This window comes from Cervus elaphus, chromosome 30 (assembly GCF_910594005.1).
Source record: "Cervus elaphus chromosome 30, mCerEla1.1, whole genome shotgun sequence".
In the NCBI taxonomy this organism is placed as follows: Eukaryota; Metazoa; Chordata; class Mammalia; order Artiodactyla; family Cervidae; genus Cervus; species Cervus elaphus.
Genome location: NC_057844.1, coordinates 16,225,623 through 16,253,129, shown reverse-complemented (window position 1 = coordinate 16,253,129; position 27,507 = coordinate 16,225,623). Strand labels below are relative to the sequence as shown.

Here is a 27,507-nt window from a genome sequence, read left to right as displayed (position 1 = left end):
CTTTTAAAAAACTCTGGATAAAACACCATGACTAGATTTTCATGGTACTTCTATACCACTGGTATTTTTGCAAGTTTACTACAGCTATCTATTAATACATTTTAAAATTATTGTATTAACACTTCAATGAAGACATCCAGCTTCTTTCACATAATCCTTCACTCTTAAAGTCATAATTAAAAAGGAGCAGTTTAAGGGGAAAGGAAGTGAGAACAGGGCGTGCTTAACGGCAGAGCAAGCTACCTGCCTTCTTGGGTGAGCTCTTTAGGACTTCCAGTACCCTGGTCCTTCAAAAAATCTTTGATGAAGAAGACTTACAGCCCCATGTTTTACAAAATCACACATTTGGAGAGCCATCAGCCAAAGCATCACTTTAGGAAGGGATGATAAGATTTCCAAAGGCAACTTGGGAAATTTTCAAGATTAGTATCCTTTATACTTTTCATAAAGATTCTGAACATCTAGTAGAAGATTTATACACTACAACTCCAGGGGTTTCAGATCTATACATGATGGTGGGCACACTAAGGAGTCCTTGAGGGCAAGAAAAGGATAGATGAATACTGTGCAGGGAAAAAGTGAACTCAGATCCCTGTGTCTGAATCTGGATAATATCTAGGAACAGCTCAACCACTACTTTAGGTATTTTGTTTTGAAAAGAGGATTATTACCACGAACTCTCTAAAAAAAAAAACAAAAACTCATGTTCTTTTTCTCAGCTCTAGTTCTCTTTCTGCTCTATTTCCAATTTAAATTTGATTAAACTAATTTATCTACCTCAGGGCAGGAATTCAAAAAGAATCTTTGTGTGCAAGTGTCTTTTCATCATGAGAACTAAAGACAAACCAGGATGGGTTGGGAGTATCTCTGGGACAGGAGTACTTACTCAGGTAAGTCATAAACGTAATAGTTAATATTTATTGAGTACTTTGTGTCAGACACATCATATATTATATAGTGCTATTTAATCATTATCACAACCCTGACATAAACGCCACTATCACATTTTACAAAATACGAGGCAATGAAGGCACAGAATGGCCATGTACTTTGCCGAAGATCAGCCAGCCAGTCACTGGGGAAGCCAGTCTCTGAAACCATGCAGTGAGACCCCAGAGCCCGATCTCTCACCCATCTCACCCTATTAAGGCATCTTCATAGGTCCAGAGCTGCTTTCTAATAAAAATCTGGACCTTCTCACGAGAGAGAAGATGGTCATTCCTCAAAAGGAAACAACAAAGGATGCAAACATCCTTGATGAGTGTTTCTGACCAAAGATGCTTTTTCTGGTAAAACACAGTTTTGCTGTTGATCTGATGATTACCTCCCCAGGCCCGGCCCCCACTCCAGCCCCTCCGTTACGGAGCAGTAGCCACATGTTCTGGATGTGACTGACCCTCCCTCCTATATGTGTCCACAGGTGGGCGTGAAGCCTTAGTCCATGCTTCCCATCTTCACTGACACATTTACTGGTTCCAGGATAAACTCAGAATCCATGTTGGCCCGTGGAAGGAAGTGAAGGGTTGGTTGAAGACAAAGTCACTTAGCTCCTGGGGCTTCATAATGAAGAAAGAGGCGGATAATCCTGGGAGCTGCAAGAGGCGGTCTTGCTACCAAGAGAAAGGTCAGTCTGAAAACAGGTCAGCTGGAGAAAAACGGGCCCAAAAAATCAGAACCGAGCTAAAATACTGGTGACACGGAGAACTCCTGAGTAAAGCTGCAGCTAAAGTGCACAGTGCCACTGGATTCAATTCATGTGAGTCAAGAGATGTCTTTTATTTTTAAGCGAGTTGGCATTGGATTTTCTGACACACATGCAAGCATCTAACTAGTATACTAACCATTAACCTCAATATTTGTCAAAAACTCTATTCAATAAAATGTGCTTCAAATAAGATCACCAGAAAGCTAAAACACAATACTATTATTTCTCTGGTCATAAAATTATCTTTATTGAACTCTGAATTACTTCTATGACCTCAATTTTTATTAACAATTAACTGTTTTTCTATAAAACTGATTTTAGTTTATTATTCATTTTACTGTTTAAGAAACTTTATATACAAATTTACATTAATATTATGTAAACATACATTTAAACATGAAAAGAACACTGTCATATGCCCAACTCTGTGTGGCTACTGGGACTCACATCAAGCTTATGTTCAGCCATAGCTGAACATTCTAGATTTTGTGGTATATGTTTCCTAATTGCCAGAACTTTCATTATTTGACTCTTCAAGTTCTTGTTTTAAAGTTGGCATTTTAATTTATCCAGGCTATTCACAGTAAGGGTCATTTTACATCCCAGTTTACCTGGGACAGTTTATACTGCTGTCTCAGTGTGGCTTTCTCTCTAGTTAGGCCTACTTTCCTTCTTAAAAGTATCCTGTTTTACATGAAAAGATGCTCAACATCACTCATTATCAGAGAAATGCAAATCAAAACCACAATGGGGTACCGTCTCATGCAGGTCAGAATGGCTGCCATCAAAAAGTCTACAAGCAATAAATGCTAGAGAGGGTGTGGAGAAAAGGGAACCCTCTTACACTGCTGGTGGGAATGCAAACTAGTACAGTCACTATGGAGAACAGTGTGGAGATTTCTTAAAAAACTGGAAACAGAACTGCCATACGACCCAGCAATTCCACCGCTGGGCATACACACTGAGCAAACCAGAATTGGAACAGACGCATGTACCCCAATGTTCATCACAGCACTGTTTACAATAGCCAGGACATGGAAGCAACCTAGATGTCCATCGGCAGATGAATGGATAAGAAAGCTGTGGTACATATACACCGTGGAATATTACTCAGCCATTAAAAAGAATGCATTTGAATCAGTTCTACTGTGGTGGATGAAACTGGAGCCTATTATACAGAGCGAAGTAAGTCAGAAAGAAAAACACCAATACAGTATACTAATGCATATATATGGAATTCAGAAAGATGGTAACAATGACCCTATAATGCAAAAGAGACACAGATGTAAAGAACAGACTGTTGGACTGTGTGGGAGAAGGCGAGGGTGGGATGATTCGAGAGAACAGCATCGAAACATGTATATTATCATATGTGAAGTAGATCGCCAGTCCAGGTTCAATGCATGAGACAGGGTGCTCAGGGCTGGTGCACTGGGATGACCCTGAGGGATGGGATGGGGAGGGAGGTGGGGGGGGGGGTGCTCAGGATGGGGAATACATGTACACCCATGGCTGATTCATGTCAATGTATGGCAAAAAACCACTGCAATATTGTAAAGTAATTAGCCTCCAATTAAAATAAATTAATTAAAAAATAAATTAAAAAGAAAAAAGCATCCTGTTTTAAATGATTAATTATATAATCATCCTATTTACAGGGCTTCCCAGGTGGTGTTAGTGGTGAAGAACCGGCCTGCCAATGCAGGAGACTTAAGAGACGCTGGTTCGATCCCTAGGTGGGGAAGATCCCCTGGAGAAGGAAATGGCAACCCACTCCAGTATTCTTGCCTGGAGAATTCCATGGACAGAGGAGCCTGGCAGGCTACAGTCCACAGGGCCGCAAAGAGTCAGACACGACTAAAGCGACTGAGCACTCAGCATATCCTATTCACAACTCATCTTGTACTTCTTTTTTAAATATAAAGGGACCTGGCTATAAGATCATCATCCTAAAATATAAGAAAAATCATTTACAAAATAATTAATCTTTATGAAATATATATATATATATATATATATATGGAGAAAAGTAAAAACTCCAAGGACTAGTTTAAATGTGGTGGAAAGAAAATGCTTCGGTGCTGTTGCTGCATTAGGCAAAAATTTCATTTGCAGATCCTTCTCTGGGCATGAATTATACTCCCCACAAATTATATACAGATCTACTGAGTGAGAGGGTCCTTTCTGCTTTCCTCGTAATAAGACAAGGCAGATACAGCAGGATAAGTTCTCCCCAGGAGAGAATGTGAATCACAACATGCTCCCTGCTGTTTGGAGTCTTAGCAGAGAAGTGAAACCCCTCTGCAACCAGTGTTCTGTTCCCAAAGGGAGAGGCTTTTCTTACCAGGTTTTTGAAGAAAACCCACAAACAATGAAAGAATTAAAAATAAAAACTTTTGAGACAAGGATTTTTGGCTCAATTACTGACATCAACATGCAGAAGTTAAACAAAGAAGCTGAATGCGGCTGACTTCTATGTTTCTGCACCTAGTTTTGCCTTCCCTTTTTATTTCAATCCATTTCAACCCAACAAATACTTCCAGTTATCTATTATTTGTAAAGTACTATGCTAAGTGCTGAACATACAAAAAGGAAAGGAAGAAGGGAAAACGGACAGGAAAGGAAGAAAAATAAAGCTCTCGTTCTCTGTTCTCATGCAGCTTGTAATGTTGTAGAAAATGCAACCACGTACACCTCAGCAGCAGACATTTATACACTATCAGTGAAGAGGAAGAGAATGGGGGAGCACAGGAAAGGGCGGGGGGCAGATCCTGCTTGGACTGGGGAGTGGAAGACACGCGGTTTCTCTGAGTGACACGTGGGTTGCTTTTAAAGGCTCTTGGCAGAAGGTAGCTAAGGCATTCTAGGTAAAGGATGCAACATGTCACACAGGCATAAAATGCACAGGTGCCTCGTGCATCTGGGAAAACAACCTTAGTGTGCTGCAATGGTCAGACATCTAGGCAGAGGAGACAAGCTGAAAACGAAGCCAGGAAGTGAGACAGGAGCCAGATGATCAGAAAGGCCCGAATGTCATTCAAGGGCAGTCAGAAAAAGGCCGTGACTTGCCGAGTGGCTCAGTGAGAAAGAGTCTGCCTGCCGACGCAGAAGACACGGTTTGATCCCTGATCTGGGAAGGTCCCACATGCCTCTGAGCAACTAAGCCTGGGAGCCACAGCTCCTGAAGCCCGAGGGCCCTAGAGCCCGCACGGTGCAACGAGAGAAGCCACCGCAATGAGAAGCCTGGGCACCGCAAATCAAGTGTAGCCCCCGCTCGCTGCATCTAGAGAAAAGCCCACAGGACAACAAAGACACGGTACAGCCAAAAAAAGAAAAAAGGAGGCCGTAAAAAACTGAGTCAGTGTGTGAAATATCCAGTCCAGGATACCTGAAATACTGAGGGGCTGACTGTCTCAGACACTTCCGCTTTGATAGCACCCACATCTGGCGATCTGGCTTTCCACTTGACATCAGCAGTGCCGCCACATTTCTCTTCCTCCCTCACTGCACTGTCAGTAAATGTTTTTAGATAATCCTCTCTGTGTGTTTTCATGAGGTTCAAAGATGGAAAGCTCTCTAGAGCAAGAAGAATTATCTAGTGATTTTTCTAAAACCGAGTCTTAACTTAGTGATCACAGTTAAGTAAGTAAGTAAGTGAAGTCACTCAGTTGTGTTCGACTCTTTGCGACCCCATGGACGGTAGCCTATCAGGCTCCTCCATCCATGGGATTTTCCAGGCAAGAGTACTGGAGTGGGTTGCCATTTCCTTCTCCAGTGATCACAGAAGGAATCTGAATATGTTGACTAATGATAAACAAAATACATGAGCTACGACTTTGGGCTCAGCTTACTTCCCTGTTTTGGTAATTCACCCACTGGTACTCTTCCTAAGTTTAAGTACTTCTTGCTTCTCTAACTTTTCACATAAACTGTCAATCGGACTGAAGTTTTAAGGGCGTCTCTACCCCCCTGCCTTCATGAGCACATTACACGGGGTGGCAGAGGGCCAGCCTGAGCCTCACGGCAGGACATGCCTTCGGCCACAAGAGAAGGGCCACCACCATCAGTCTGGGCCGGTCCCACAGCTCGGGAAGTTTGAGATGAGTTTATCAAGTCCTGCCGCCTCTACCTCCAAACATCCTCAAACTTAGTCTCTCACCTCCCGTGGGCCTAGAACCGCCTTGCTGAGTCACTCCGATGCTTGTACCTGGACCATGACCCCAGCCTTTAACCTGCCTCCCTGGCTTCAGTCTCTGCACCGCGGCCAGAAAGCCCTGTGTGCTCACTCACTCAGCCGTGTCCGACTCCTTGCAAGCCCATGGACTGTAGCCCTCCAGGTTCCTCTGTCCATGGGATTTTTCCAGGCAAGAAAACTGGAGTGGGTTGCCATTTCCTCCTCCAGGGAATCTTCCCGATCCAGGAACTGAACCTGAGTCTCCTGCATTGGCAGGCATTCTTTACCACTGTGCCACTGGGGAAGCCATGGCTAGAATGACCCTTCTAAAAACACAATCCCTTCACTTTGCATCCTGGTTAAAATTCTTCAGCGCCTCCTTAATAGCAATAGCACATCAAGTCCAAATTTCCTACCACAGCACAGATGACTCTTTAACAAGTCGTCTAACAAGCATAGGAGACTCTTTAATTGTCTCTCCTGCCCTTTATTCACTCAACACCTATTTCCTGTCTACCTACTACATGTCATGAACTATTCCAGACACTCAGGGTGTGTGTGTGTGTGCGCGCACACATGAGTAAACAAAAAGCAAGTATACATAAAACAAAAAACAAACCACGGGAGCTTAACCTGCACTGGGGCAAAGCTGGCACTACACACAGTAAGTAAATTACATTAGGTCACTACGTGCTGCACACAAGCACAGAAGTAAGCGGAGTGGCCGGGCAGGCCTCATTGAAACAGCAGAATTTGGGAAGAGACGTGACCAAGGTGAGAAAGCATGCTCCAGGCAGGAAAGACCATCCGCTGCAAAGGAGTGTGCCTGCGCTGGTGGGCTGTTAGAGGTCAGTGTGGACGGAGCAGAGTGAGCAAGGGGAGGGGGAGAGCGGGTTCAGATGGGGAGAAGGGGGAGAGAAGGGCGGCAGACCGTGGAGCGCCCTGCAGACAGCTGCAAGGACTGGATTTTATTCTGAGTAACATGGGAAGCACTGCAAGTGACAGAGGAGCAAAGGAACGGCACGGCTTGACAGGTTTTACAAGAACCGCTCTGGCTCCTGCACTGCCAGCAGACAGCAGCGGGGCAAGGGTGGAAGCAGGAACTCTGCTAGGAGGCTCTGGCCGCGATCCAGGTGAGACACAAAGGCAGATCACGTGGGTGCTGGGAAACGGTCAGACGGCAGGTGTGTAATATTCGGAAGGTACACTCAGGAAGATTTTTCTGACACATTGGATGTGAGGTGGAGAGAGGAGTCAAGAATGTGTAACCAGGGCTTCTGGACTAAGAAAATGGGAGGACAGACTTGGCATGAGCTCAGAGCAGGTTTGGGGGGGCAAGACTGGGAGTTCAGTTTTTGACATCTTTGAAACATGTCAACTGGACTTCCCCCCAGGCTTTTGGATATTTAAGTTCAGAGTTCAAAAAAGGGCTGGAGCTTCTGTTTTTTTTTAAACACTTAGAGCTTTTTGGCTGTACAGGGTCCACTGTGGCGCACAGGCTGGTGGCCGCTGCGCACGCGTTTTCTCCCGCTGCCGTGCGGGGGGCTCCTCGCCAGGAGCGGCACGAGGGCTTCGCGCTGCAGTCTTCTCTCGTTGTAGAGCACCGGCTCCAGGGCACGCAGGCTCGGTCACTGCGCTGCATGGGCTCAGCTGCCTCGTGGCAAGTGGGACCTCAGTTCCCTGGCCAGGGATCAAACCCACGCCCCCCACTCTGGCAGGCAGATTCCCAACCACTGAGCCCCCAGGGAAGGCCCTAAGGCTGCAGCTTGTTTGCTCTGATCGAAAAAAACCCACATTCCAGGCTTGGAACCACACACAGGTCCCTACATGGCTCCCTGCTGTTTTCCCCAGGTCTCTGTGCCTGCCTGCCTGCCTGCCTAAAGAGTTGTTACTCCCATCTTTTCCCACTTGGTCAAAAAAAGTCTCAGCCTTCAAGACTTATGTCATATAGCATCTATTCATGAAACTCACATAATTATCATCTCCTGAATTACCCTGTTTCCTTAAGTTACTGACCAAACTGAACTATATGATAGCTGGTCTTTCGGCATACTCCAAAAGGCTAAACAATTTTAATGTCTTCTTTGGTAAGGAAAAAGCAGCCATTTCATAATATAGCAGATGACTTGCCTGATCTGATCACCAGAAATCTTTAGAAACTTTTAAAGAAAATTAAGACCACAGAAAAATATTTTGGCAAAGAGCTGAGTAATCAGATTTTGCATTTTCCAAGTTCAGTAGTTATTTGAAGAAGATAAATTCTCAAAAAGACTTGTATTACACAATAAATTTTATAGGCTAAAAACAAAGAGGAGCATCTGCCTGTGTGCCAAAGTTATTTACTCTTCTAAAAAATTTTCATTTTGATTGTCATCCTTTCCCTTGCCCTGGGGAGGCATTGAAATTAGAAGAGTTATTGGACAAGAAAACTAGTCTCTGTTTCATTCCCGAGAGACAGACACCCCATCTAATTGAGAGGGGCGGGGCGGGGGAGTTTAAAAGATGTGAAATTGAGAGCTGATCCAGATCAGTCAATGTGGATATTCAGAGGGGCTGTGGCTGCCACTTGGAAGTGTGAGCCCAACTACCAGTTCAGTGCAGCTACAACCTTCTAAAATGTGTGCACCATGAGGGCAGAGATTTTCTTTTGTTTTGTTTACTACTATTTCACATAGTTAAGTACGGGGGAAATTTAAAAATGTGTAATTCAAGACTATATGGGGGATTGAAATACATTCAATATAAATTATAAAATAAGTACAATACATTTCATCCAAGTTTAAAAAATTGTTGACTCTTTGAAAGTCACAAAATTTGAGGTACCAAGAATTTGCAATCATAACCTTTAAGCATGAATTACAAAAGGGTAATAACCACGTCCAAAAGTGTGGAGGAGGGACACCAAAGCAAAATCTCTAACAAGGTAATATTTATAAAAGTTCTTTGTAGATTAAGAAAAAAGGATGGTATTCTAGCAACCAGTTATACTTGCTTTTTAGTGTATGGTATTTGAGATACACATTCATCATGGGAAAATTATAGCCCTTGAAAATAAAATGGTGCAAAGATCTTGTAAAGACGTCTTTAGAGAATCAAGATTTACAAGGACAACTATAAAAAGACATTTAAAATTTTTGATTCCAGGTTATAGTAACAAAGTAGTTTAATACAACCCAAATTAACAGCCTAGGTTCTGAAAGTTCCCTTACTGAAGAAACTCTTTTTGAGTTTAATTTTAATATAACTGACATTGTATTAGTTTCAGGTATACACGGTAATGATTCAGTCAAGTGTATACCCTGGAAAAGGCTCACCACAGTAAGTCTAACTTCTGACAGCAAACATAGTTGAAAAAAAATTTTTTTTCTTGCAATGAGATCTTTTGGGATCTCTTCTCTCAGCAACTTTCAAACGTGCAATAAACTACTATTAACTATAGTCAGCACTGCCCATGACATCCTCAGGACTTACTTATTTTGTAACTAAAAATTTGTTCTTATTTGATTTTAAAAACAAACAAGCTTTGAAGAAAACACTTGTAACAATAACCATTGGTTTTATGCAGTCAATAGGCAATCTAATATATGTATTTCAATTCTAAAAAACAAAAAAACACACCAGGTATCGTTTTAAAGTTAAAAAACACCAACCTCTTTAACCTCATGTAGTTTTCATTGGCAGCAGGTCGGCATTCAGCTCTTTGTACCACTATTCCTTCCAGTGAAAGCTTATCTTGAATGGAAAGAAAAAAATTAACAAATGTATTTAGATAACATTTATCATTTTCAAGACTGTATTTTGACATACTAACCACAGTAACTGATCACAATCAAATATAGTCAAAAATATAAATCAAGGAAAGAAAAGGAATATTTTTAAGTTTATAGTGGTATCACTGATAAGAATAGCAAAAAAAACGTATTCGTAGCTAGTAAAAAACTAGGCTCCTGTCAGGTTTATTTACAGACTGCTGCAGCCCCTTGCCAATAACAGCTTTTATACACTTAGCTCTTTCTAAAGAGAGTGGCTTAAAAGGGCACAAAATCAAATAAATATTTGAAGGGTGTTCAGGCTACATCATCTTTGAAGGGTGTACAGAGAAGCAACTTCTGAAAACACAGTCTAAAGCACTAAATCAAAGGTATATACATAACGCGTTATTTGAATGCGTGGGTACGCACATATATATGTGCAAAAACAAAATTCTAGAATACACTGTGACTAGAACAGCTAGCCTAAAAAATACTGTGAAACTAGTCAGGTTCTTGCCTAGGTTATACAGAATACCAGTTCTGCCTGCCAGTTGCTCTTTTATTTTTAGCAAAATGATTAATATGGGTGTGGCAAAACTAGAGCTTTTAAATGCTATGAATATTTGTCCAAACAGAAGGAAAAATTTTCCTACTGTTAGTAAGAACTCTTACGGTGACACTGATACAATATTCAAGAGAAACAAAAGTTAGCACCTACTACTGTGCGCCTACTAGGCACCAAGTCACTTTAGATCTCATCTTATTTGATAATGCATATATGACTGACCCACGGTGGCACCAGCTTTACTGCAGTCTGGAAATGGATGACTATGGTTAGGAACAGTTACGGTTCAATCATATTTCTAAGAGAATTCACCCAAGTACTCAGGAGAGATTCAGGAACTCCTTTGGCTCCTCAGCAATGCATTTATGACCCATCTTTGGAGGGCCAATGACCTCATACATTCCACAAACATTAACCAAGTGCCTACCATGCAAAGGGAACCATCTAGGCACTGCAGAATCCAAGATGACTGAGATGCAGTACTATCTTCAAGAAGCGCACAGTTCACTGGGCAAACAGATAAACTGACCAAAACGTAAAACACAGATGCAACCACGCCCACATGATTTATATGAGGAAAATTTTCTGGACTTTCCTGGTGGTCCTGTGGTTCAGAATCCACCTGCCAATGCAGGGGACACCGGTTCAATTGCCGGTCTGGGAAGATTCCACGTGCCTCGAGGCAACTAAGTCCGTGCGCCACAGCTACTGAGCCCACGTGCTCTAGAGCCCTAGTGCCGCAACTGCGGAGCCTGCAGCCGCAGCTAAGGAAGCCCACGCTCCGTAACAAGGGGAGCCGCAAAGGGAGGCCCGAGCGCTAATAACTAGAGTAGCCCGCACGCAGCAACAGAGGCCCAGCATATCCATATCCATACATGAGGTCTTCCACACGCCAAAAATTTTATGGTGATCTTTTGTGGTTTTTGTCTCCAAAATCCTATAACTCCTTATTACGGCCCCTAAGTACTAACTGCAAACACACAGTTATGCAACAGTTTGATGCAACATAAGCACAAACCTCAAGGTACAGGCTGACAGATGATGGCAAAGAGTAATGATGAGAAGCATGTCTACCTTATACCAAAATATGGCAGGAAGGAAAGAATAAGCAGGCTGAAATTATTTCATATTAAACTTAAATTCTAAAAGTAATTTCCTTACTAATGAATTTAGTAAGATTAAAATTTGAATTTTTTAAAGCAAAAACAAATCTTATATTCAAGCATGCCCCTCCACTGAAGCTGAAAGTTCAAGCTAGAATGATTCTTGTCATAACAATCACAAGATTTGGGAATGACTCCAATCTACAGGGCCTTAAATGCATGAGAAAAGCTCACTACTGAAACATAAATTAATCCTTTTTTAAATCTAGAATACTGTCTCCAAAGATAATTTAGTTGCATACCCATGTGTTTACTAATATTGAATACTAAAAAGCTACCTTTCAATACCACCTGTGACTGTTCCCCACTTATTTAGCAGTACCTACTCCTGGGTGGGGGCTTTCCTGGTAGCTCAGCGGGTAAAGAATCCGCCTGCAAAGCAGGAGACCCTGGTTCGATTCCTGGGTCGGGAAGATCCCCTGGAGAAGGGATAGACTACCCACTCCAGTATTCTTGGGCTTCCCTGGTGGCTCAGCTGATAAAGAACCTACCTGCAATGCGGGAGACCTGGGTTCGGAAGATCCCCTGGAAAAGGGAAAGGCTACCCACTCCAGTACTCTTGCCTGGAGAATCCCCGTGGACAGAGGGGACTGGCGGGCTACGGTCCATGGGACAGCAGAGTCGGAAGGGACTGAGCGACTAAGCACAGCACAGCACAGCACTCTCGGGGGGACAGGGTGAATTTAATTTGTATTTAAAAGCTTCTGCTGAAGACGTTTCACACTTATGATACCTGAAAGAGTAACAGGCATCTAAAGCACCTACCTGCTTTAACCTGGCCACCACTCATCATCACTCTTCTCCAAAAAGGTCACTCAAAGTAGGAAAATTCACTTCCCCAAACCATGATTTCCTGTCCATCATATTCTCTTTTCAAATCTAAAATAGCTTCTCAAGTGAAAGGAAAAGTCTTCATCAGCAGCAATGAAAATTTCCATCAACTGGCTGCTCTTAAATAAGGCCACATCTCTGTTCACTCTTTGCCCTTTCCCCTCTCTTCCAAAATAAAATTTAAAAAAACAATTTACTTATAACACAGCCCCCTAAGCAAGATATAAAACCGTCACACACTTTTAAAACCTCACAGGAACATGCTTTCATTTTTTTTTCCACTAAACTGTGCTGCTTCTCTAAAACACCGCTTAAGATTTCAGGGGAAAGCTATTATACATTACATTTTAAGACAGCTGAAAGCACTCACTTGCACACCACTGCTGTTAATTACAGATCATATTAATTAATACAGGAACCCTGACTTAAAACTACTTTGTTGGCTCAATTTGAAAGACTATAAATACTTGAAAAATGAGCTTTTTTTCATATATTTTAAAAATATTTACTGAGTGCCTCTTATGTAAAAAATAATGCCAACACATCAGGAATAACACAGAAATATGAAAGTTGGCTCCTGCCCTCAAGGAGCAGAGTCTAGTGCAGCCATTCACAAACGTGAGGATCCAAAAGAACTTTTTATGTGGATTTTATCTACTGATATTGACCATACTAGAAATGAAAACTGAAAAACGCTTAGAAAATCAGAGTGAAAAAGGCAAAAACGCTTGATATCATTAGGAAAATAGTTTTGATTTCCCAGGCCCCTGGAAAGTGACTCGGGACCCATCCTCTACCTAGTGGCTTCCAGATTACTTTCTGGGAGCTTGCTGGTATGAGACAGGTATATAAACTACTCTAACACATGAGGAGCACTTCTGCTAGGCCTCTACTTAACCCACTTCTAGATTACCAAGGCTCTCAGTTTCCCTCTTAAATATGGTGACAGATGCCCAGAGCTTGCTATACACTAGTGGGTAGTAGGTTAATCTCTATTACTCCCACACGCTTCTGCTCAAGCTATGCTAGAACTTGTTTATGCTAATTTTACTGTTAGTAATTATGCACTTTAATTATATATTATATAATCCTATTAATTATGAGTATGGGGGAGGGAGACTTTCTATGAAAACTAAGTTTAATGCTTTGTAAGATGTGCTATGGGCTTCCCTGGTGGCTCAGTGATAAAGAATCTGCCAGCAAAGCAGGAGATGCAGATTTGATCCTGGGTCAGGAAGATCTCCTGCAGAAGAAAATGGCAATCCACTCCAGTATTTTTGCCTGGAGAAACCCATGGACAGAGAAGCCTGGCTGGACTGTAGCCAATGAGGTCACAGAGAGTAGGACACGACTGAGCAGCTAAAGAACAGCAAGATGTGATCTAAAGACAAGTTGCTAAAAACCTGTCAGATTAGGTACTGGGGTGATGACTAGAGACTGGAAGAGAAGCAAAAGTCTACAAGGATTCTACATTTGTATTGTCTCACTGTGTCTAAAGTCTTGCTCCTTTTTCAAGAAATCAGAATTAAAAATCTAAACTAAATTATGGGTTTACTCTCCACAAGAGAGAAATCAGATAATCAGCCTCCTACACTGACAGCAAAGGCCTTGTCCGACATGTACACTGGTGACCAAATGTACATTTGTGGGTCTTAAAGTGTTTAAGGCAGTAGGAATACGTTCTGTTATCATTTTATGATTCCCAACCTTTTAATTTAACTACTGGAAGGACTATTGGTCCTTCCATATAGAGGCTGTGGGATTCTACTGTACTAAGTAGAATTTATCATCGTTTATGAGGGTTATCTTTCCTTAGGCCTGGCCATTTGTTCAACTTTTCTTTAGATTCTGGGAACTATTCCAGGACCTCTTCTAAATTTTCTCACCTCCCCCGCTTCTTGAGCTAGACTGGTTTGCTTACTGGTTTCTGCTCTTTGGAGCCCAAAGAATCTTCATGAGTATGAACACACACCTTTGTGATGGTATTTTATTGATCTATATACTGCCACCTAGTTTCAGAAAAAAACTGAAAGTTACACAAAGTGCATTCTTATAACAAGAATGGAAGCATCCCAGTTCTAAATCTGTCACTAAACAGCGGAGTTACTTTGGAGAAGTTACTTCACATCTCTGGGTCTCGGCATCCATATGCATAAGGAAGTCACTGGGATCTCTTCCAATTCTCCTTCACTAAAATTAACAAAACTGGCCCTTCCCTCCAACTGGGGATGTTTTATTGTTTCATCAATATCTATTTTGTTTGCCCTAATACTTTCTAAAAGACCTAGATATAATTAAATTTTCTTTGAGTAGGAATTAGAGAAAAATGCTTTCTGGGAACGACAAAGAGAAAACGTTGAGAAGCTGTCCAGGACTTGAAAACACACAAACTTCTTTTTCTAAGCTAGACCTTCCTACTCTATCTCAGCTTGACATGTACTACTGCATGATGACAGGCTTCCCTGGGGGCTCAGATGGTAAAGCGTCTGCCTGCAGTGTGGGAGACCCAGGTTGGATCCCTGGGTCGGGAAGATCCTCTGGAGAAGGAAATGGCAACCCACTCCAGTACTCTTGCCTGGGAAATCCCACGGACGGAGGAGCCCGCTAGGCTACAGTCCATGGGATCGCACAGAGTCAGACACGACTGAGTGACTTCACTTCACTGTATGATGATGGAGAAGGAAACGGCAACGTACTCCAGTATTCCTGCCTGGAGAATCCCACGGACAGAGAAGCCCGGTGGTCTATCGTCCATGGGGTCACAGAGGGTTGAACATGACTGAGACTAACACACACACACACAGTATGACGTAGAACCCGAGAGAAACGACTGACTGGCACTTTTTACAAGTTAAGGGCCTGGCTAGTCTAAACAAGTTAAAGTGACAGGTAAGCAGGAAGGGTGCCTATTAACATTGGCATGTAAGTAATGAGAGCAGTGTGTTAAGAAGACGTTGGGCATCAGGAAGTTACAGGCATTCATTTCCACGAGACCACTCTGGATCCAGTTCAACATGGAGGCCTTTAAGAGCACTGCCAACTCAAGTTAAAACACAGACAAGGCTAGAGTCAAGGTTCTGGGCTAATCCTTGAGGTCTTGAAGCTACTTCCCGGATTCTTCTTTACCTCACACCTGTGTCTGTCCTCTCTGGAAAAGGACTAAAGAAACAGTATTTCAAGAGATCAAGAGCATTTAAAAGGTAAACCACTGTTTCATATTCCTGCTAGTCTCCACTGTTCTCATTTAAGATATTTTCCTAGCGGTTTCTGCCTGTGGTTAGGGTAAGGCCTGTTAATACAAGCTACTTGGCATTTTAACAAACCAGTTGGGCAAAGTTTCGATCCCTGTATTATTAAGAAGGTGTTTCTAATTGTATTCAAATTTGTGAATTGATGCTCTGGTGTATTTAATATTCAGGAATTTTAGGAATAAAAGATCATACTCAGATTTCAGTAAGCCTACAGAGTCAGTATTTTATTAATTACTTCAAAAGCAACACAATGAGCAGCCATTTAAGTATTCCGCTGAATTATGTTATATAGTGTTTTCTTGTAATGATATTCAAATTACAAACATGCCTGAATAGCTGGGAATTCCCAGTTTTAAATCGAATACTAAAACCATAATTTTGAGGGTTAGACTTAGGATTAGAAAACATCTCGGTTTCCTCATTCATAGTACCTGCTCTTCAACTTCTCCCCTGTGGACTGGGAGAAAGAAGGTTTCTGTACATTCCTATACAAGGGATGTTGTAATGCTCACCAAAGAGTATCTGTGAATGACAAGACTGGCTGCCCAGGAGAAGAAAGAAAAGTGTGACCTAAGGTACAAAATCAAAGACAGATGATTTAAATGTACAAAGGAGTCTGGATTGCTCTATGGGTCTACAGAAGCCATAACAAACTTTTGATCAAAGAAATAACTTAGTGAACAACATTTTAAAAATAAACATTTGTGTTTTAATGTTTATGAAGCAAGTTCAGAAGTTATTTTTCCTCCTACACTTTACATTAAGTCTCCTTTTTGCTTGTTATACATAATTAATATACATAATATGTATAATTATATATATAATTAATCAGTATAAATTCGCAAATACAGATATGGGTATGATGTACATAAACAGACATGACGTCTAACCTAAAAGCTGCTTTTAAGAATAAGAGGTTGGGGACTTCCCTGGTGGTCCAGTGGCTAAGACTCTGAGCTCCCAGTGCAGGGGGCCCAGGTTCGATGCCCGCTCAGGGAGCTAGATCCCACATGCTACAACTAAGACCCAGAGCAGCCAAATAAACAAATAAAAAATTTAAAAAAAAAAAAAAAGAATAAGAGGTTGAAAAAAAAAAAAAAGAATAAGAGGTTGAATAAAACCCAGAAATAAAACTATCATTTGAAAAAATGAAGCAATACTGTCTTATAATAATAAATGAAAAAGAAAATCATAGTACTGAAATAGTCTGTTTTAGTAAAACCTTCATCAAAAGGTGCTATCCACTTGCACTAGAAATTAGAAAGAATTCAAGAACAACAGCAACCATGATTATATGAATAGAAAAACAAATCCTTCCAGGAAAGATTAAGTCTCCAGGAGAAGGCTTTGACCACAGGGCTGCATTACAGGTAAATAGTATCAAACATGGTGCAAGGTGTGATGAGAGGTACAAGAGAAGAAAAATACAGACCCCTGTACTTAAGAAAGCCTGTAGTATAGTTGAGATAACATTAACAAAATACTTAAGAGACAATCTGATGACACATTTTTTCATCACTGAATATGATTCAAGTTTCATTAACTTCATCCTCAATAACCCCAGTTCTCTTCACCATGTTTAGCAACTACTAATACCACACACTAGTTTAGTTCTTTACAAATTCCAAGATGCTTTAATAAGAAGTGATCCTCATAACCACAGAGTAGAAATTATGCCCTCATCATTAAGAACTCCTTTGAGGTAAGTTTGCTTTACTGAGCTCATCAATTTCCTGAATATAGTAGTTCGTCAATTCTGCTTGGTCCTAAGAATCACCTGGGGAGCTTTTTAAAAACTACTGGGTCCACTCTCAGAGATTCTACCTTAACTGCCTTGTGTGGGCAAGAGGTGTTTTTACACACTCACTAGACAACTCTAATACGCAGCAGGCAAGGCTGAGAACTGCTGCCCTGATACTTCTCTCCTCCTCTCCCCCAACACCTTCACCTTTCCCTGTCTCTCTGTTAATTGAATTTCCTGATGGTGTGGGGATAACAGCTTATAGAACTGCTCAAATATGCCATCAAATCTAAGATGCCATCAATTGTAATATTTACCATTATCTTATGTGACACCAAGGAAGACAAAATACTACCATGAAAATTTTACAAGTCCATGATTTTAAGACATACTCCAATAACAGAAATGTTAGATGTAAAGAATATGATAAGAGTTCTCCATCCCTGATTTACAATCACTCTATTCTCTGTAAGAAACTCCATGTCCTCCTGTGAACCATCATATCCTGTCCTGCTGGTTCAGGCCCCCACCCCCCTACCTCCCTACCCCCCCCACACCCCCATCTCATCACACAGGAGAATCTAAAGAGAAGTTGGTAACACGAGGGACAGTGGTTAAGGGATAGCATTTGGGGGCAGAGACTGTTTTGGTCCCTGATTTCACAGCAATATTCAGTTTACAATTTTTCAAAGTCATACCCCTCATTTTGAGATTGTAGACAATGATTATTAACTTAAAACATCTCCTTCTGAAAGAGAAGGCAAAATTCTGTTTTGCCAAATTGCACTATAAAAATGAGTTCTCTACAATAATATAATTTCAGTGTTCATTTGATGGCTCATAGAAATGCTTTGCTCATCTAGTTACAATAAAATTTTCCAGTGAATAATAATGCATAGTCTGCACTTCAAAAAAAAAAAAAGAGCACACTCATTTTAAAAACTCAAATGACTTTTGCTTACAGAATTATAAAACACAGGTTTCCCTGCACCACTCATCTCCCAAAGTACATTTAAAATATGAATTAGCATGATTTGTAAAGTGTTTTCAAGATTACCTTTGTAATGGAAAGTAAAGAAACAGTGGAATGGAATTTTGTCAGAACTTCTCCTTTAGTCTGTCATTTTTATCTGTGCTCCTTTTGACACAAAGCGCTTTAATCTTTTCTACACTTCTCAAGTGGGGTTTAAAAATTTGCTGAAGCAGCAGTTTCCTGGGCTTCATTGAAGACTCAGTTCAACACTGTAAAACACTTACAAGTTTATTCCTCTCACTGGAATTACACATCCACATCACCATTCTGCCAGAAGCTATAGTGAATGCGCCCCAGGAGGACACGACACTGCACAGTTGGTGAGATACTGCGGTCAGTCAGCTCCACAAGCTGGGTGAGACGGTACTTGTGCTGATGAAGCCCAGTACCAGACAACATCTAATGCAGAAAACTTTCATACTTCAAAACAAAACGAAAGTTTTGGCATTTGAACAGAATTAGGTTAACACAGAAAAATCTGTGATTCTTAAACTATGTTAATACATAGCACTGTCTCCTTTATTTTTCAAAACCAAAAAGAAACTAACATAATTATAGTTGAATATCAAAATGAGTATTTCTCACATTCAATGCTATTAACAGGAGGCTATGAAAAACAAGAAACGCATACATTAAAAAAAAAAAAAAACAACTCAGTTTGTGAAAGGTATAGGAAGGTCAAGCCAAAAAGGAATCAGAGGACATGAAAGTCAGACGGCCAAAGGTTAGCCAGATTTTGGAAAATGAACAGATAAAGATATCACTGCAGATCAAGTAGATGGGTATCAAATTCAAGTGAAGAGAGACCCAGATTAATAAGTTTCAAAAAATACAGAGAAGTTCACAGCAGAGACACAGTGACAGGTTTAAGTAAAAATTAATAGCTGCTGCTCTTTCTGTAGCTGGCTTCACTTTCTTAGTGCAGCAACAAGAAATCTTTTTCTTTTTTTTTTTTAAGAAAAAAAAGAATTAATGCATGCAGGTGAAAATAACCAAAAAGATTTGGTAGAGGCAGAGAATGAAGAACCAAAAACCCCGTGTTTTTAATAAAGGCAGCTTCATCCCTTTTCCTTGAAAAGGAGTGTCTGAATTTCATAAAGGAGTGATCTGTTGAGCCTAAGGGAATTACCAAATCTTTTATCTTCCAACCAAGAGAGAGATCTTCTTGGTAAGGTTCTACTTCCTTATGGCAGGAAAATATCTCTGGCATATTCTGTGTCAATCACGTTGATGACCATGACCTCATTTCCCATCAAGAGTTGGCAGATAAGAATTCCCATTGGCCTGGAATAAGTTCTGCCTAATGCAGACAGTGGAAGATTAGCATCACCATACAGCAGAAAGATTTTGCTAAAATTTGGTTAGGCACTGGGCCTAACCAGTGAATATACTCAGAACAAGAACCTGTCAGTGACACTGTTTAAGTTCTCAAAGTCGGCTATCACCAACAGGAACACAAATTAGAAATGTTGGTGAGCGAGGATATGGAGAAAGGGAAACCTCATACACTGTTGGGGGTAGGTAAACTGGTGCGGCCCCTGTGGAAAACAGTACGGAGGTTTCTCAAAAACTAGAAATGGAGCCACTGTACGAATCAGCAATTCCACTTCTGAGTATATACTCAGAGAAAATTCTAGTCTGAAAAGATGTATACAAGGACCCCAATATTCACAGCAGCATTATTTACAGTTGTGAAGGTATGGAACAACCTAAGGGTCCATCCCCAGGTGAGTGGCTAGAGAAGATGTGGTGTGTGTGTGTGCGCACACACACACACACATGCACAATGGAGTACTACTTGGCCACGAAAAAGGGCGAAATGTTGCCATGTGCAACAACGTGGACAGACTCACAACAACTTAGCACGGACTTATGCTAGGTGAAACAGGTCAGGCAGAAAGACAAACACTGTGTGGTGCTGCTTGTATGTGAAATCTAAAAAACAAAACAAAAGCCAGATAACACCAAGTGCTGGAGAAAATGTGGGCAAACAGGAAGCCACAGGCACTGCTGGTGTGAGAGCGCAGTGGTGGAGCGCATCCTGGGAGTCATCTGGGAGTGCTAAGTGAGACTGAACGTGTTCAGCAAGCTCTCCCCTGGGGATCTGCCACACGAGTTTCCACAGACACCTAGCAGAGGACAGGCTTTACACTGCTCACCACAGCAAGGGACTGAGGCAGCCTGGGGGTCCACCACCAAGGAATCAAAAACAACATTCACTGAGTGCCTAGGTGTGAAATCCTGTGTGTTAGGCAGCGGTAGTGAAATATGTATATACTACAGCAGCCTGAACTAATGCAAAAAACAGAGCTGAATGAAGGAAAAACAGATACATAGATGTACGTTAGAAAATACATCTTCAAAGTTGACTGAAGGGCTCTTTTATATGTGTGATTACAGATGTCTATGATATACACTTAAAAAAAATATCTTTCTGCCTGCAAAGCATATGAAATCTTCAAGTCTAGTGGTCAAGTGGATTCAAATGAGCTCATCTTTGCTGTGTAGGTTAAGCCCTTCTGCTTAACCAATTCACGGATTGCTTCAGTCTGGATCTGCAGTGAGGCAGAGAAACGTGGTCACACAAACCCATGGATGTCCACCTCGGAATAGTTATCGAAGCACCATTTTTACAGTTTTCGGGCTGTGTGGACTTGACTGACATGACTCTCCCCACCCTCAGCCCCCAAAGCAAGGAAATATAAGCTTAGAATAGGCTAAGAAGAAGACAACCTGGCTTTCTCCTCAGAAGCACATGCACCATAACAGCGGCAATGAGCAACAAGAGCCTGTGATTAATGTAAACTGCAACATCTTGCTTTGATGGGGATGGCGTGGAGCAACGCAGAGAAGGCGGGGTCTCCTGGGTACCATTTTTCCTTCTTAAGACTGCAAGTTGGGAGCTACAGGACATTAAAAAAAAAAAAAGTCCTACAGATTCTTCTCAGCTTCCAGCGAGGCCCTAGGACAAGCCTGCTGTGACACCACTGTTGCCCCGCCGTGGGTAGCAAACACATCTTACAGGTCAGGTTTGCAGAAGCCAAGAACGTCAGAGTGAAGTCTAGAGTAAGAAAGGGCAGTCAAGGGTTAGAGGCACACGATAGGGTGGTTCACGGCCACGGAAAGCCAGAAGGAAAACAGACACACACCAGTAGGTTTAAAAATCAGAAAGCAGAAGCGAGCGAGTCAGCAGGTGTAAGGGGGCCTGGGGGGCGATGGCTGAAGAGGTCAGTGTCCTGCCTCAGGTGCCCAGCCTCTAGCAGCACTACCCCCAAGGGCTCCCTCAGGAAGGCATCGGTAAACTGGCCAAACAGTGTAAAATGCAGCAGACCAAGGCTTACACAGAATTCAACTACCTCACTTTATTTAAACATACAAAGAAAATCTGAGCACAGTCTCCACCACTATACTATAGCTACGTTCTGTTGATTCTGGTGTCTCATGTGCATTGTAAACAACTGTTTGGTTGGGACCTATAGAACAAAAGTCAAATTAACCTAAGAACTATTTTGAATGAGAGAAACTGGTTTAGGAAGCTTCAATGAAGTCTTCTCAATGGGCCTTACAGAGCTACAAAAAAAAGCAATTAAGAATATCCACAAAAAACTTGGAAAAAAACAAAAAAGGTCTAGCATTACTTCAATGAGGCAAAGTTTTTTTTCTTTCTTTTAAAAAAAGGGGGTTAGCACAAATGAATTTTCGAGGATTCTTTGGATCGGGATAGGTAGAATAGACATTTATGTGACTGAAACAGGATTGCTACACTTCCTGGGGTGGGCTTCCCTCATGACTCAGTCAGTTGAAGAATCTGCCTGCAGTGCAGGAGACCCGTCATTTGAATCCTGGGTCAGGAAGATTCCCTGGAGAAGGAAATGGCAACCCACTCCTGTATTCTCACCTGGAGAATCCAGGCAATGGACAGAGGAGCCTGGCAGGCTATAGCACATGGGGTCGCAAGAGTTGGACACGAGTTAGTGACTAAACCACCCTAAACTTCATTAAAAGAGGACTATGCCTGTAAGTGAAACTGGCATGCCTTTCCTGGTTGTGCTATTATGTGGTTGCTACTCAGATGCATTTACTACTAAGAAAAGAATTCCATTTTTAAAGTTGCGCCGCCCCCCTCCCCAAACCTATTCCATATTTCAGAAAAGGTCGTATCCATAGGTAAGACTTGATTCCCAAACCACAAAACCAATACACATGAAATTGTTAGAATATACCAGTAAACTTTTCTTAAATGATGCGGTGCTGAGAGGAAGCTTTAGTCTAAAGTGTTGGCTTACTATCAACAAACTATAAAGTTCTAGATAAAACACTAAAAACTCTCCAGAATGCAGTCTTCTCTGGCTCAGGTTCATGGTCTCTAAGCAAAAGTGAAAGTCGCTCAGTCAGGTCCGACTCTTTGCGACCTCATGGACTGTAGCCCCCTGGCTCCTCTCTCCATGGAATTCTCCAGAAAGAATACTGCAGTGGGCAGCCATTGCTTTCTCCAGGGGATCTTCCCAACCCAGGGACTGAACCCGGGTCTCCTGCAATGCAGGCAGATTCTTTACCTTCTAAGCCACCAAGGAAGCCCTCTCAGCAAAAACTCAGCCCTAAAAATGTTATGCCTTTGATTTCTAGTTTAATTTCAATGAACTTTTGGTAAGCTCAATGATACATAAACACTGAATTCAAACTGCTATAATTAAAAATCAACTTTTTTTAATATCTGAAGAAAATCTAACGTTTCGAAAAAACGCAAGGCAAACATTTTTAGAAGAATCTCCACCAATAATACTCCTGTCAAGTGAAAATGAAAGTCACTCAGTCGTGTCCAACTCCTTGCAACCCCACGGACTATACAGTCCATGGAATTCTCCAGGCCAGAATACTGGAGTGGGTAGCCTTTCCCTTCTCCAGGGGATCTTCCCAACCCAGGATCAAACCCAGGTCTCCCACATTTCAGGCAGATTCTTTACCAGCTGAGCCACAAGGGAAGCCCACTTCTATCAAAGTTGAAAATTTTTAAATACCTTTAATGTAATAAAAATGTAAATCAATTTGACAAAATCTGAAGTCTAATTCTGTAGTTCCTCAGAATAATTTAGCAGGTAGATCAGCCAAATAATAGTGTACTGGGGACCATGTTCACATTTCTTACCACTGGGTCTTTAAACTCTAGAAATGAAAACTCAGATCCCTAAACTGTTTTGGAAAGTAATTTACGAGGGAAGAAGGAAAAAAAAGAAAGGGGGGGGGGGGGGGACACCATACGCACACTGCTAGAGCTCCAAAAAAAAAAGGCAACAGGCTTTGGTCTTTTCTCTCCCTTTTTGTGAACACTGGGGGGGGCAAAAAAACAGCAGCAGCGAAAGAAACCCGACTAATCTGGCCCGTGACATTATTTTACAGCAGGTATTCTGAATCTGTCTCTGTTATCTTCTCGAGGGAGCACTCCTTCCTGTGCACACACACAAACACACGCACACGGTCACAGTGTCTTCCACAGCAGTCCAAGTCTTTGTTCAGTATGTTTAGGGTGAAACAAGCTTATGGATTTTCCATAGGATATCTTAACCAAAAAAAAAAAAAAAAATTACTGTAAAGCCTGTATATTTTTGACTTTTTTAATTGTAGGGTAAAAAGCCAACATAACAGAACCTTTTGTTGAAAGACATGAAGAAAATTTCTTCTCACTTACTGATTCCCCAAATCAGATTCTGATTCCCCAAATCAGAATCACATGCAAATCCAATTAAACTTAAGTACAATGTCACAAATAATGGGTTTAAGACAACACCACTGTGAAATGTGTGGCTTTTTACAGGAGAGAAAATTCTATACACCTAGGTCCTTTCTCTTTGGCTTTCCTACTTATAATTTACTTTAAAATATGATAGCAATTCCACACATATATATCTCTGAAAGGTGATAGTATTGTTCAGTATTAAGCCTGCCTGATTAATAACTTCATTTTGACACTGAGAAGTGAATAAAAATTCACACTTAGCTGGAGAATTAAATATATATAACTGCTTAACTGCCCGCAGGAAATTCAATTCACTGAGTAACTTTTATTTATGTCTAAGAATATCTATGAAAACCTTCTCACAGCAGGTTCCTTCCCTGATACGGTTAAATGCAAATGATCTCTTTTCCCTCTTACTCCAGAAAGCTCCGGCATACATAGCTGATACGCCACCTACTGCAAAACCGAGCTGACAGCGCAGGCGATGCTGCCAGCGTTTCCATTCCATCACCAGGCTGGGGCTGGATAAAGGCGTGTTTGTGTGGTAGTGTTTCTTTTTTAAAAATCTCAACGCCAAGAAGAACAAGCTGAAATAGCGTGTTCAAAAATGGAGCGTAAAATAAACAGAAGGGAAAAAGAAAAGGACTATGAAGGGAAACACAACAGCCTGGAAGATGCTGACCAGGGAAAGAACTGCAAATCCACTCTGATGACCCTCAACGTTGGTGGATACTTATACATCACTCAGAAACAAACACTGACCAAGTACCCAGACACTTTCCTTGAAGGTATAGTCAACGGAAAAATTCTCTGCCCGTTTGATGCTGATGGTCATTATTTCATAGACAGGGATGGGCTCCTCTTCAGGCATGTTCTAAACTTCCTACGAAATGGAGAACTTCTACTGCCAGAAGGGTTTCGAGAAAATCAACTTCTTGCACAAGAAGCAGAATTCTTTCAGCTCAAGGGACTGGCGGAGGAAGTGAAGTCCAGGTGGGAAAAAGAACAGCTGACACCCAGGGAGACCACTTTCTTGGAAATAACAGATAACCATGATCGCTCACAAGGACTGAGAATCTTCTGTAATGCTCCGGATTTCATATCAAAAATAAAATCTCGCATTGTCCTGGTGTCCAAAAGCAGGCTGGATGGCTTTCCTGAGGAGTTTTCGATATCGTCAAATATCATTCAGTTTAAATACTTCATAAAGTCTGAAAATGGCACTCGACTTGTACTGAAGGAAGACAACACCTTTGTCTGCACCTTGGAAACTCTTAAGTTTGAGGCCATAATGATGGCCTTAAAGTGTGGTTTTAGACTGCTGACAAGCCTGGACTGCTCCAAAGGGTCAATTGTTCACAGCGATGCACTTCATTTTATCAAGTAATTACCTGTGCCACGAACAAAGGCAACAAGCATGCAGCCAGCAAGCTTCGGAAAACCTCGGCATCAAAGGCATCCCAAATAACGTGCCCAACCAGCTCTGTACTCAAGAGTCCTGCTGCTAATCAATTACTGTGAGCTAACGGTATGTAAATTCTATCGCTAAAGATGTCCTTCTCTAGCGTGTTCCTGCTGATCAGACTCCTACACTTAAAGTGAAAACAGTGATCTTCTACATACTGTAAATAAAGACGGAATGCTTTTGCTATTTGTTTATTTTTCCTTAAGCTGTCTTTCAATCAGAATGTCTTGGGTACTTGTACAATGAACAAGCATGTACATTATCTGTCATTCTTTCAAGGAAAGGGTAATAAAATATTTTAAGGGACTATGAGACTTTAAATCCTTTCTACTCATGGCAAAAATCTACAAAGAAACTGAACTGATAAAATTAACCATTGAGAGCAAGAGAGATGTGCAGATCTACTAACACAGAGCTGTGGTGAAAGCAAAACGAGACTGTAAGCATTAAAGCTATGGATTTAATTTTGATGGTAGGAACCAAAAGCTTGCTCATAGTTTCTGTATTTCATACTAGAATTATAGCTGGATTGATATACTGCTGACATTTCCTAGAAAACTGCTTGATGACAATAAAAAAAAAATGAAAGCATGACTAACTTCTTTGCTTATAGTTAATAATTATAGTAAAAAGTTACATGTGTCATTTAAAAAAAAATATGCCTTTTAATGACTTCATACAGTATTATGCATTGATGCAGTCAACTGGCAGGCTATAGCAACCCTGGCTGGACTTGCAAGTGACAAAAATCAGCCAATTCATTTCTTTGCAGACTGAACTCCAATACAGCATGGGTAACTTATTCTCAATAGAGTATACGGTATTAGAATAATGAAAAGAGTTCATTTTCAGAATCATCCTAAATATCTCATCTTTCAAGCTCAAAAATAATATGTGAGTAACACTAAACATTATTCCTATGAAAGAAGTTTATTGATTCTTTTCAGTACCTCTTTTGATGGTAAATCTCAGGCTCAGTGAGTTTGTGGTCATTTCTTTAGTTCATACTAAACAAGAAGTTATTTTTAAAAATTAGGTTTTACCTATGGCTATCTCAATTAAATAATCAAGAAAGTTAGCTTTAAAGGTGAGAACATTTTTTCCTCCCAAAGAACAGCTAAATCATTTATTTCTATGCCACTTATTTTCTTTGACTTCTAAGTACAAATAACATCTTAATTCACGCCTTTAAAATTTAACCATTAAAACTGGTCATTAGGAGGCGAGGCGGGGAAAAAAAAAATAATAAAACTGGTCATTAAATCTTGACTTTAATAAACTTCAACAAAATATTTCTGAAAATCTTAACTGAGGTTACATAAGTTAGCATCTATGCAAAAAGTTTGCTTACACATAAAAACTGAGGAGAGCTAATATTCACTCAGAACTGTAACTGACTTCCCATTACAACATCTAAAGTAATACAAAAGTTGGTTGTACATACTAAAAGAAATATTTTAAAACCTACTGTACAAAAAAGTCCTTTAAAAATCCATGTTAAAAACAAAAATCTCCACATCAACTGCATAATTTTTTTTGTATAACAAGGAGAAAAGTTTATAACATCAAATTATCCCTTATGTACTTAAAAACGGCTTAATCAGGATTCAAAAGAACTATGAAAACAGAAAAAAAAATACTAAAATCTATTTTATCAGTCACTATAATTGAACTGTCTACATACCTCTCCAGCTTATGAGTTGACTTTTCCTTGGCATTTGGACTTTGTAATGTAAAAAAAAAAAACAAAAACGGTAATGATTTAATGTCAAAGTAAGATTTTCTCAAGGTTTCATTTCAGATAATAAAAATAGCCCTGACACATCTTTTTACAGGAGATATAGTTTGTACAAATCTCCTTAGAAGTATTATAAGTGAGGCTTTTGCATCAGTTCACAAAAGAAAATTTAACTGTTATAACAAAATTTTATTGATGGAAACCATTACTTAAGGAAATCTGTCACTGATTTTTTTGAACATCTCTAAAAAATCATTTCTAAATGCATTTAATTCGTCCTTAAGCTTTTGATAAATCATAATATCCTAAAACATTTAGTAACCTAGAAGGAAATATGGCTAGATTGATTACTCTT

The 27,507-nt window shown here is 40.7% G+C and overlaps 2 protein-coding genes across 2 annotated transcripts in view; one reads left to right on the top strand and one right to left on the bottom strand.

Moving 5' to 3' along the window:
• GTF2F2 (general transcription factor IIF subunit 2) overlaps window positions 1-27,507 on the bottom strand; it is a 130,078-nt gene that overhangs the window by 51,550 nt on the left and 51,021 nt on the right. The window contains exon 5 of the mRNA XM_043891753.1: window positions 9,530-9,611. Within this exon, the coding sequence (XP_043747688.1) occupies window positions 9,530-9,611 (82 nt within the window). The remainder of the gene's footprint in view (window positions 1-9,529; window positions 9,612-27,507) is intronic.
• KCTD4 (potassium channel tetramerization domain containing 4) lies at window positions 15,261-26,008 on the top strand. The gene is made up of 2 exons (XM_043891752.1): window positions 15,261-15,390; window positions 24,372-26,008. The coding sequence occupies exon 2, from the start codon at window positions 24,557-24,559 to the stop codon at window positions 25,334-25,336; it is 780 nt and encodes a 259-aa protein (XP_043747687.1). The 5' UTR covers window positions 15,261-15,390; window positions 24,372-24,556; the 3' UTR covers window positions 25,337-26,008.